At 25.0% G+C, this 13,090-nt stretch overlaps 1 protein-coding gene across 4 annotated transcripts; it reads right to left on the bottom strand.

The window, feature by feature from the left end:
* Nucleotides 1-210: 210 nt before the first annotated feature.
* LOC114132196 (muscle LIM protein 1) lies at nt 211-11,040 on the bottom strand. Of its 4 annotated transcripts, XM_050202767.1 has the most exons (13): nt 10,882-11,040; nt 8,459-8,607; nt 8,233-8,392; nt 5,583-5,712; nt 5,041-5,137; nt 4,898-4,982; nt 3,967-4,038; nt 3,576-3,699; nt 3,182-3,357; nt 2,839-2,971; nt 2,435-2,622; nt 1,453-1,558; nt 211-868 (listed from the first exon to the last, which is right to left on the bottom strand). In XM_050202767.1, exons 2-13 carry the CDS (start codon nt 8,571-8,573, stop codon nt 698-700), a joined length of 1,557 nt encoding a protein of 518 aa, XP_050058724.1. In that variant the 5' UTR covers nt 8,574-8,607; nt 10,882-11,040; the 3' UTR covers nt 211-697. The 4 variants fall into 4 exon arrangements, with proteins under 4 accessions (XP_050058724.1, XP_050058723.1, XP_027853389.1 ...); XM_050202766.1 differs by lacking the exons at nt 4,898-4,982; nt 5,041-5,137 and adding an exon at nt 5,398-5,494 and having other exon boundaries at nt 3,967-4,066; XM_027997588.2 differs by lacking the exon at nt 3,967-4,038.
* Between the last annotated feature and the right edge of the window lie 2,050 nt (nt 11,041-13,090).

Raw genomic sequence — 13,090 nt, 5'->3', positions numbered from 1 at the left:
AATACTCTAATGTAGTTTATTGTCATTACAAAAATATTAATTTATATTTATAATCGCGTAACTAAGGTAAGAATTCAACTATAACTCTATTAAATTATAATAAATTATGTCATATATAAACATTATATAATAATGTATAGAAAACTTATAGTTTTATATAGTTACTGTATAGTTACCAAATAATATATTTAATTATATTTAATGCACTGGTTAAGTTTAATATTATATTTTCATAGTTTATTTTAAAAATTTTCAATAATATATGCAGCACATCATAGTTCAATATTATCTGTAGTATCTCGGTCCATGATATAATGCAAAGATATTTGTTGGCATTATTACGTTTCAATTCATGCACAGAAGTTACGAATATAAAATAATCTTAATATTAATGTTATTTGTTTCGAATATTCAATAGTAATTATTCGTGGATTTGACGCATTATTAAGTATATAAAACGACGTTGATAAAGCTTTGCAAATATAAAAAGTATATAGGTGTTTGAAATTTGAATACATAAAAAATCAAAAATTAAAAAAAAATTATATAAATTATAACTTTTTTAAGATTTATTAAAATAATTAGTGTATTTTAGATGATATTACAAGAAAAAAAGCATAAAACAAACGTTCAAATAAAGTTTGTTTAAAAGTTATATTCTTTCGCCTTTGATTTGCATTAATTTCATAGTAATCATTTACGCCATAGAAAGAACACCAGCGCCCATGCCGAAGCCACAACCTTTTGGCCCAAAATGTTTTGCATAACATGGTCTGCAATGAATATCGCCATCAGGACCATCATTCAAACTTGTTGAATCTAATGACTTGCTGCAATCGGCGCAAGTAAAGCATCTCTTATGCCATAACTGGAAATCAATTAAAATAATTTATTATTATGATATTATATTTCATATTTATACATTACGAATAATATTATTTATTAGTGCTATTCATTATCGAAGTTATATATGTTCGTGTTAGGTAATTTTTCAAAATTACAGTTTATCATGGTGAATAAATAAAACATATAATTTGGTTAAGTCCCACAAATAAATCATTTATAGACAAATCTTTCAGTTATAAAAATAAATGAAAATATACAACGATTAGGTATGTATTTTATGTCTTCATTCGATCAACATAAAAAAGAATTTATATATTATTATATATTTGTTTACGTTACGGATACTACCAACCACCAAATTACATGCTTCATTTTTAATACTAAAAAGTGTCAATATACTCGTATAATTGTAAAATAGTCTAATCAAACGTTTTTTTAAGAACATTATACTAATATTTTAATCAAAAAAATCTTGAAACAGTTTTATAAATACTTTAGTCATATTATACTTTAATAATATTAATATATATTTTTGGGAAAGTGTATTTATTTGTTTAGTTACTTTTTTTTTTTTTATTAAGTAGTAAATCTGTAAAATATCATTACCTTATTTTTACTTATCATTTGTTCAGCAGCATAAACTTCGTATCCACATCTCAAACAACCATTTCCATTTCTGCTCTTGACTCCAGATGTTGGCCTTGCTTCCGAGCTAAAAAAAAACAAGTGGAATAATAAAATGAGTTCCCCATTTTATAACATCTATACAATCTTCTAAAAATATATTTAAGTACTTTTATTTTTTTAAATAAAATGTAATTTTAGTCTTTTAAAATATGGACCAAATAGTACGTAGTTATTTGGTAAATTCAAAGAACACTTTAATTCATAAAATATTTTAAATGTACCTATCAATATAATATTATTGCGGTGTGTTTAATATTATTTTTATTTTTTTCATATTGATAAATATTTTATTAAAAATAAATGACTAACAAACATAATATTACATTATAATATTACTTTATAAACAGTTTAAACTACACAGTTTATGTATAGTGTGATAAAATTCATCTAAGTATTACTGTTTTAGTATTTATACATCATTTTAATTAACTTTTAAAATCTTATTTTCATTCTATTTGTGCATTTATAATGTGCGAATGTGCCTTATACAAAATCAATAACAGGCGTTTTTTTTTTTTTGTTTAGTTTATACAATGACCAAAATTAAATGTTCAGATTCTATTATTAGAAAATTGATATTTCTTAAAGGATTCATATTTTTATATTTATAATATAATTTATTTAAATTTCGGAGTATCGGACAATGATAACGAAGAAGAAGTCAAAGTCCCACAAATAGAACCCTGCACCATCATAAGTAGAGAAGCGACACTGCTTTAAAAAAATTACGTAAATTTATTGAAATCAATGAAGGTATGAGAAATTTATTTATACTACTTGGTTATTAAAAATATAGAATAGAGAACGATATTTTAAATAAAAATAAGTAACGAATCCCCCCTCCGTGAACTTCGAGTTAACGAGAGTACACTGTAATCGATTTATTTTTTATAATACTTACAACAACATAGTAGATTCTCCTTTGGTGGAAACCAAAGTTGGAGAGTGACCATATCCAAATCCTTTTGGTCCAAAGTATTTTCCATAACAGGATCGACAGTAAACTTCTTTATCCGGTCCATCACAAGCCAATGTAGAGTCTAATGGGCGGTGGCAAGTAGCACAGTTAAAGCAAATTTTGTGCCACATCTGTTAATACATTTATGGATTTTAAAATTAAATGTAGGTATTATTAAAATTAAAAGAACGTAATGTGATTTAAATAATGTAATAATTCACAATATATTGTCATGAAATAATATTTTCCAGTTAGAATATTGAGATGAAACGCATAGTAATAACTATTAAAGATTAAACCAAACTATTGATTTAAAATGTCATAAACTAAATCATGAAAGAACTTACAGCTCCTTTAGCCAATTGTTGTTCAGCAGCAAATACTTTTCCACCACATCTCGGACAACCTTCTCCTTTTTCCGCTTTAATAGATGTAGTATCTGGATTATAAAATGGTCGTGATCCCGCAATTTGTTCATCTCTGTTAAAAAAATTTACATATATTTATATATTATATTATTCACAGTTTAACTAGGTATAATACATTAATGGTATCACGAATAAATAGTATAAACACTGATCTGGTTACTACCGTCTAATATATTTTCATTCCAATAAACTTTTAATATTTATTCGTTTAAATTACACGTTATTAAGTAAATTCAAAAATATTGTAATAATTTATACTAACGTCAAGCCATCTGTCTGAAGAAATCCTGAGCCGCAAGCAAATCCATATCCATGTGGACCCCACTTTTTACCGTAACAAGTTTTACAGTACACATCATGATCAGGTCCGTCACAAGCAATTATTGAATCCAATGTTTTATTGCAATCCTTACATTTGAAACATTTTCTATGCCATTCCTTTAAAAATAAAATAACTTATTTTATTTTAAATATGATTCAATGATTTTAATTTGTTATAATATCAAAACTTAGAAATTAATTTTTATATTAAATTAAATAATTAAACTAATTTAGAAAAATAATTCAATTATTTTACTAAATACAAAACAATTAAACATTATTTATTGATAATCCTACACAAGTCTATAAGGATAATATCAAAATTTGTAACTTACACTTCCTTTAGCGAGCACTTGTTCAGCAGCAAACACCACACCTCCGCAACGAGGACACCCTTCTCCTGGTTTTGCCTTTATAGAAGTCGTATCAATAACAGGAGCTCGAGATGTACTCACATCCCTAGATATGAGAAAAAGGGTTTTTCATTTATAAAATATAGTATAAAATAATATAATGAAAATAATAATAAGAATAAAAATGTAATAATATATATATACATAAAAATAGGTACTAAACATCAAATTTTATTTGATATAAGTTCATGAAAAAAATAGAAAATGTGTGTAGATTTACAATTTATACAGACGAATTGATAATTGAAACAGATAATTGCATGCTATGAAAAAAAAATAGGTGGTTGACATTTAGGTAGGTATTACTAAATACCTTTCTAATTCGTCGTTTAAGTCACATGTTAAACCAATTGACTGTACACCAGCACCTCTGTGACCTATACCTCTGGGACCAAAGCGCTTCGAATAGCAAACTATATATGGAAAAAACATCGTAAGTATTATGCTGGACTTGGTCAATTATTATTAAATTGTATGGATCATGAAAACAAAGAAAATCAATCATAATGTTCCATAACAAAAAAAAAAAAAATTAAAAAATGATAATCCACGCAGAATAAAAACAATTGGTATTATAATTTAATAAATAACATGCATGAAGTAATTTCGGCTTTTTGAAAATATCGGTAAAACGTTTACCTGATTACTAATAACTTCTATAGGAAACCCAGTGGTGAATACAAGAGTCTTGACAAAGCATTCCACTTTGACCCTGTATTTCACGTAATTCTAATATTCTATAAATGTTTATACTTTATATGATTGCAACATTATTCCATATAAGCTAAACATGTTTGCCCACACTACAATTTCATACATAAAAATTCCTCATAAATATAACACCTATATTACTGATCATATTAATATTTTTAAAAATCTATCCTCCCTTTGGACAATCTCTAGATCCGCTATTGAGGAAACTAATGCTGTAAAAATGTATTAAAAGATTTATGCTCTACAAATATTCAGAGGGTAGGTACCTATGCAATAACCAATTTCCATTTATAAATGAAATATGAATACATACAATGAATATTATAATAATAATTGTTTCAGGCGAGAATATTTTTTACGAATAAGTATTTTAAAAAACGCCAGACTAGGTTATACAATTATAAAAATGATTATAATTTGAATAAAATTAAATACTCAAAAGAATTTTATTGTTTGCTTATTATTTTTAAATTTTTATATCGGAGAAATGAATATATTTTTTAATTCTAACTATACAATTATAAACGTACCCATTATAAGCAGGATCACTTTGAAGGGCTCCAGCTCCTTGTCCATAACCATAACCCTTAGGTCCAAATTTCTTGCCATAACATACTGATTTAAAAAAATAATGTTAAAAGTTAGAACATGCAAAATACACGGATTACCTTACCTTTACAGTAAATATCCTTATCAGAACCTTCACAACAGTTGACTGAATCCAAACGTTTCGTGCAAGTAGCACACTTGAAACACTCTCGATGCCAAGACTAAATTAATAAATTAATATCATGCAGTAGGTACTTGCAATTATATAGGGTTAGGTATTTTGGTGAAACTCGAAGGTGGTAATGTATGTAGTTAAAAAGTTGCCTAACACAGGTATTCAAACCAAACTTAATTCGAAAATGTCACCATTTGAATATCAATGTTAAAATTAAATATAAAATAGATTTCCAAATTTTTAACAAAAAACATTCAATCAAATTGGGATTTATGCATTTTCACTCAAATATTGGTTCTCATTCACCTCTACAGTGTATTTCATTATCAGGACCATCACAATGTAACACTGAATTCAAAGTTTTGTGACAAGAAAAACAGTTGAAACATTCTTTGTGGTATCCCTAGAATACCATATCGATCAAATGTCATATCCTATATAGATAAATTAAATTGTGGTTTTGAGATTGTAGTGGAATAAGTTACACTTACTCTTCCTTTTGCTAACATCTGTTCAGCCATGTATACAAATCCTCCGCAGCGTGGGCATCCTTCACCTTCAGGAGCCTTGGCCATGCTTCGTGATTCAGTGGCACCTTGAGGTTTAGTATGATAGTAAGACCTAAAATGTAATTTATTATGAACACTTGCATAGTCAATTTTTTCTTAAATAATTAATTAATGTTAATCACAGTATATTGAATATATTATGTAAATATGTAGGTAATAATGATACAATAGTAAAGTACAATATATTAGTGGTTTTAGTGAATCTTTACCATTATATATAGGCATTATTAAAATAGTTGTGAGTAAAATAGACAAATTCCATAAAGTTAAAAGATAAAACACTATTAAAAATAATATTATCCAAGGGATCATAATCATTAACTAATATTACAAACTTACAATAAGTGAATACAATTATTTTTCTTAATATATTATTATAATAAATTAGAGTTTTAAAATAATAAACACTATAAGTAATTGATGAGAATGTTTAAAATTCTATACTTAATGTATAAATGTAAAAGTATTATTTTTAAATGTAAAATTTATCTATAAAAATTTAATAATTAATAAATGTTGTACCATTGTACATGTATACAAAATTTCACTAACAATTTTATTTTAAATTATTGTGATTATTATAATTTATTATTATTTATTATGTATAGTATATATTTATACGTTTATATGTATAAATTTTAAAATGTTATATATAAATTATTTTATATACATATTATACAGAAAAATAATATTTTTATGTTAAAACTGATATTTTTCAAAATTATCGGTACTTATAACTATATACTCGATTTTATTATATGGATTAAATCTATAAACTATAAAGTTAAGTATAAATAGTATAGTGTTTTTGTAAGTTTAGAATATATGTTAAGTGTATAAAATGTTATAAGTTATTTATCAATAATTATTGAGCGGAGTTTCCCCATAAATCCATAGTTAGGTATATTATAATGCTATTTTATCAAGTGAAATACAATAAGAAAAGAAAAATGTTTTTTCCATAAATCATCATCACATTATAAAGATTCCATTCCAAAATTGCAGCTTGCTGAAGTAAAACAAAAAAACAAGACAATAATTAATTACTGTTAGTACCTTTTAGGTACAAAAGTAAAAATAATATTTACAAATCATAAAAGTTCACCTCTCCATATTATTGTTAATTTATAAGTTTTTTTGTTAAATATAGGTATAACTTATTAAGCGAAAGCTTAAAATAAGATAAATATACAAATAAAATTATAATATATACCTACGTTAGTGAAAGCAAAAACATTAATACGCATAAGTTTTATAATTTATAAAGACCCGTGTGATATATAAATATATTATAATATGTTAATATATGGTAAGTTATTAAAAAAGTTTAATCTCACCATTTAAAGCCATTTGGACTCTAGAAGTGAAACAATATAGCATTCCATGAACTCTCTTAAAATCGATTCTTTACATCAATATGTTTTGTAATATTATGCTTAGGATTTAAAATAACTATCATGTCAAACATGATAAATCTAAATAAATAGTTTTATAAATGGTATCTTAAGCGTGCTTTAGGTATTTGCAGTAAAAATGTAATTATAGTGCTAGATGTTTAAAAATCTATATCGATAGCGTTATTAATAGGTTTCAATATGAATAAGTTTTAGGTATTATGTCCGGACAATAACATTATTTTAATATATACATTTTATTTTATGTATTCTTCAAAGCAATCATTGTATATAACGTGTATGAAAATTAAGATAATGAAAGTAATAAAATCAATAATTGTTATGATTAGCCGAAAGCATCGCTTAAGCTGCCAGATAAACGATAAATAAAAATAAAAACAATCGTTGGAAATAATATTATTAATTTAATGAAAAATCAACAAAACATTTCTATACAATTTATTGCTTGTTCACTGTACATATGACTAATGTGTGTGGTAAATAGGTACAAGCTTGGATACTTAACATATAATTATTAAAAAAATATCTTCTAAAACGAACAGAAATGAGAGGTGAATTTATATGTATAAGCAAATATTAAAAAGGTTTTACTCTTGCATGCAAAAATAAATATAGGTTGATGGGTAGGTAGGTCCTTCGGATGGTCAGGTATTTAATTGGGTTGTTTCTCCATTAAAGGCTGTTAAAAAAAACACACTTATTATTATATATTTGAAACATGCTCATAGGAAAACACTATTTAACAAAAAAAACTCTGGTGGGTCGTTCATGTAGATACCTACTTCAATATTTATTAGTGCTGTATTGTTTTATTATATTATTAATAGTAAAAAATTAAGAAATACAATATTACACTATGATGATTTAGGATTGCTTGAAATATCTAATAAAAGTAGTACCTATATGATACGTATCAATACAATACCTAATCAATATAAAAGTATAAACTTAAATACGATTTTTACTGTTTTTTAAAAATCGGTACCTATGTATGTAGGTATTATTTTAAATACTTATATTTAATTATGAAAAATAAAAATTATTCTATAATTATTCATTAAATGGTTCTTGATTCCACGGAAAAAAATCATTGTGGTTAAAATTAGTAAAGTGTATAAACATTAAAAGGAATTAATCTGGACCTATTATTCACTTACACGTTGCTGAGATGTTCACCATTGTCTGTACTCAGGCATCCAGCACCACCACCGAAACCGTATCCTTTTGGTCCGTATTTTCTTCCGTGACAGTTTTTACAGTACAGCTCTTTGTCGTGCTCTGCGCAGTTGGTGGAGTCCAAAAACTTGCCACACAATTCTATACAATTTCATTAAAATTATATGTACCTATAGAACACTAACGCTTGAAATATTTAAATCTTACCGCATTTGAAGCACATTTTGTGCCATTTGTAGCCTCCAGCAATTCGCTCTTCAGCGGCGTATACTGATTTGGTGCATTTTACACATTTTGGGTGTTCAATTGCTACGAAAGGCATTTTTAAGGTTGATTTGGACGATTTACGAATAAAACTGAAAATAAAATTTAAAAGTTATTCAGTATTAAAAATATTAATGCATACATTTTAATGATAATGTTAACATGTATAAAATTTGCATATTAATTTAATCTAAGTGAAGTAAAAAGTCTGATAGTATTATGCATTTATTTGAGAAGCAAATAAATTTTTGTTAGTAACAAATAAAATATTAAAATATAAATAACATAACAATTTATGGGTATTTAAATTTTAAATCATAATCTATCGTTTCACATCGTTATATTTTAGGTAATAAATAAATAACAAAAAAAGTCCCACTTAAATAAAATAAAAATTGCAATGAAAACTGAAATATAAGTCAGCCGTCAATTATAATGATATGTTTCTATTTGTTATTTTAATTGCAGTATATAGTTATGAGTAAGTATGTTTTTTTTTACACGATAAGCATACGTCTTTGTTAATTGCTAATTTTTACATGTGGTCTGGAGTAAAAAAGTCATTAATAGTAATGCCTCCATATGTATTACACTTAAATTTAGAATCATAGAATATATACTTAAAATATCACATAGTACGTGTGATTTTTCATATCAGTGAATTAGTTATCACTTAAGTAATATTATATTATAGTCTATATAAGTACAAGTATAGTGAATACATTATTAGGAGTTTTAAATGTCAGCTCAATATAGATTAGATGTTCACCAATAGATCGAGGACTAATAAAGAAAAGAGAGAGAGAGAGAAAGAGAAAGATGTATAGAAGTTAAATGACACAATACAATATATGTATATAATACTTAATTATATATTAATAGCATTTGGCGATACTTGACAAGTACGATTGGCTGTTAGCCATTATTCAATCCTGGACACATTGACCTATTTTTTTTTTATTTCAAATATAGGATAAAATAGAATAAAACTATAAATTGCCAAATTAGAAAATTTATTAAACCTATATACGACATTCGTGTATAATATAAAATGGTATAAAAAAAAATACAGAATTATTGTATAATATTATGAAAATTGGAAATAAAGCAGGTATTGGTATCAAATAAAATTAACATTTAATACCAAAAGTCTTTAGAAGTTTAATGAACGTACAAAAAATGTATACCTATAGGTAATTGCAGGTTAAATTCGCCATTTTTATGTAAAAACATAACTATGATATAATATGGATTGTTGAAAGTTCAGAATCCTATTCACAAGTACCCATATAAGGATAAAAATAACATGGAGGAATGTAATGACCTCCGAACATGAACGCACTCCATTTTTAGTATAAAATCTTACTCATACTCGTGAGTTGTCAATTGTTGAATAATTAATTTGGTATGCATATATTTAGTAAAATAATCAAATGTAAAAGCACACGACAAATTGCAGATTACAGGTACTACACAGTTCTACACGCGTATTGTATATTTTTATAGTACATACTATTACACACATTAGGTACTTAGATACTATACAGTGTATTATACTGCAGTGCCTATAGTATGCATATAGAGTTTTCTGTTAATAATATCTGTATTGGTAAACACAACAATTACACACAATTAAAAACAAAAATCCGTATAAAACAATGCTTACTAAAATTGCATGTGTTATTTATAAATACAGCAATATCATACTTCTTCTAAGTATAAAATGTGTTAATGTTATATAAATTAATATGTTTATACATAAACTTATGAATAAAATAAACTTTCAATTATTAAAATTAAGTAATTTGGATTAAAAATCATATCGTTATATTTGACTTCTAAACGCATTATAAGATATTGCAGTACATTATTAACTACAATTTCTATGAACTGTTAATAATAAGACAAAGTAATCGTAGATTAAATACAAATTAAATGTAAGAGATATCAATAAAAAATAAAATGCTTTTTAACGTACTATTATCAATAAATAATAATAATAATAAATTGTTAAAAATAGAAAACTTTATACTCAACCAACCAATAGGTAATAGGTATACTAAATATATAATGTGTAACAGGAAAATCTGACAATGTTTAATTGAAATTACATTTGAATGTATCAATCGTCAGATCACTGTGGTATACTCCGTTTATTATAATCACAAGTTAGTTATAAATTTAATTTAATTTAAATAAAATGTATCACGGATTTTGTATGATAACACAATAAAAATAAAATCAAAAAAAAGTTTAAAAAAATATTATTTATGTCATGTAATTTACATTAATATTGAATTCAAAAATATTATTATATTATTATCTATATTATTAAATTATTGTATACAATAAAAATGTTTGCTCACCTTAGTCAACGGAGAATGTACTACAGTCGTGTGCAGCTTCGGTTTTGTAAATGTTCTCGAACTTTAATCAAAGTGTACTACTGCTTTTATCCCTACTACAGTATTGCACACGGCACATTTGCTCCGCCCTTTAAGACGCTCCTACGCAAGAATATTTAGTATCCCCTTGATCTACAATAGTATAATTTCAGGATAAAAAATATACATATAAATAGTAAATACAAAGATTATTAAAATTACATTGGGTTTTGAGTGCATATGCTATTGCCAATAAAAATAGAAAAAAATTGTATTGTTACTAACATTTAAAAAATTATATTTATAAAATGAATATCAACATTTTTGTACTTAAAGAGACATTAGTATTCCATTTAAAAACATAAATAATGCGGGGGCGAAAACACGGTACTTGGCATATGATCATTAAAATATTATTTTAAAACTTAGTAGATCTAAATTTTAAACTTTTAATTGATACACACACGCGTTTCTTTTGTTTTGGTCTAATTTTAGTGCAGTGTAAAAACTATTATTTTCTACCTTCGCTATAAAAAAACACGCTTACACTATTCATTCAAACGTAAAGGTAATAGGTTATAGTTCAAATAACGTAAATACTCAAAACTTTAATTTAGAAAATATGAATAATTAGTACAATTACTAGAAATTGATCATGTTGTTTTACATATTGTTTAAAATGCATAATGTAGTTTTAATAATATACATTACACGTGAAATGTTAGATTATGCAAACAAATAATATGTTTTAATGAAAAGATATATTTTGAAAGATAAAAAAAAATTTAATTGCCTAAATATTTTTTTGATTTTTAGTTTAGTTATATACCTACCTAATACTATACTAAATGTGTGTCAATTATTCAAATAGACCATTACAAGTTGTAGTATTGTCTAATATTTATTTTTTAAATAATAAAATTAAAATATTATTCTTGATAGTTATTTTATAGTAAAGTTAAAATTTTCAGATGATAATTAATAATTAATCTAGGTAATACATTTTATATTTTGAATGGATATATTATATAGGCATTACATTTGTGTATTTTCTATTTTCTAATTTTCTATTTTTTTTTTTTTTTTACCCAACAATAGTTATCACATTTGAATCAGTAAAAATGCTTCTATTTTCAACTTTGCATGAGTTTTCTGATAAAAAAAAATGGATCTAACTGGTGCATGGGAGGGGAGGTAGGAGCATCAGATTTCCAGTAAGTATCTATTAAATATAATAAGGAAAAACAATTGTTTTACGTACATTATATTTTAGTGATTTACTATACTCAATGATGTTTTAAATATTAAATTAATTAGAAAATGTTATCTCTATTTTGTTATCTCTCTTAGATCCACGTGCAAGTTATATATATAAAAACTCATTTACGTAAAACCAGTTTTTATTAGATTGTTAAGTACTTAATCTTAAAGTAAAATTACATATTTCATAAATAATAGAGGATAATATATTTTATATATTATTTTTATATTTAATTACTTATATTATTCAACTTCAAAAAAATGTACATGCATTTAAATGTATATTCAATTGCTTTGAAAAAATATTTAAATAAATTGATTTTTTATAGGTACCTTAAAAATATTTTTATCCAAAAATTCTGTGATGGATGATGTTACTCTAAGAATAGGTACTCAAAAATATAAAAAATAAATATTTTACGTCAATTCGTTTGGTATATGTTACACATAGGCCAGCGAAAGAAAACAAATATTATGCTGACAACATCTTAAGCTATTGCCTATTTATATCTGTTCAAACTTATTCACGCCTATAGTAAAAGTCGTTATAAAATGAACTGTTAATAACAAATATGAAAATATATATTATTATAAGTATTATTATAATAATGATATACAATCAACATAATAATTGTAACGTTAATGTTCCACATTTTTATTATTTGTGTACGATTTATTTTAGTGTACTTGATTTTTTTTAAAAAAATACTGGAAAACAGTATTTAAATACTTACGTAAAATCTTAAAGTATATTCAAAATTTAAAATAAATTCCCCAGGCCAGAACAGAATTTTTCAAAAACCATGTTCCGGTGCGGAGTTACCTAAATCGGACTTACTAAAATCTATACACCGGCCGGTCTGGATAGTCAAAAAAATTACTGAACTGAGCGGGGATATAAAACTTCAACTCTTGTAAACTCGAGTACTAA

This window comes from Aphis gossypii, chromosome 3 (genome assembly GCF_020184175.1).
Source record: "Aphis gossypii isolate Hap1 chromosome 3, ASM2018417v2, whole genome shotgun sequence".
NCBI classification, from domain to species: domain Eukaryota; kingdom Metazoa; phylum Arthropoda; class Insecta; order Hemiptera; family Aphididae; genus Aphis; species Aphis gossypii.
This window is presented reverse-complemented; position numbering and strand designations above follow the sequence as displayed.

What these genes read in the sequence shown, in the direction of transcription:
- LOC114132196 (XM_050202767.1), bottom strand. Translation starts at nt 8,573, where the DNA reads ATGCCTTTCGTAGCAATTGAACACCCAAAATGTGTAAAATGCACCAAA. An exon ending in CAAAATGTGCTTCAAATGCG is followed by an intron (nt 8,393 to 8,458) that starts GTAAGATTTAAA and finishes GAAATTGTATAG; the next exon opens with AATTGTGTGGCAAGTTTTTG. An exon ending in AGATGTTAGCAAAAGGAAGA is followed by an intron (nt 5,138 to 5,582) that starts GTAAGTGTAACT and finishes TTATTAATTTAG; the next exon opens with TCTTGGCATCGAGAGTGTTT.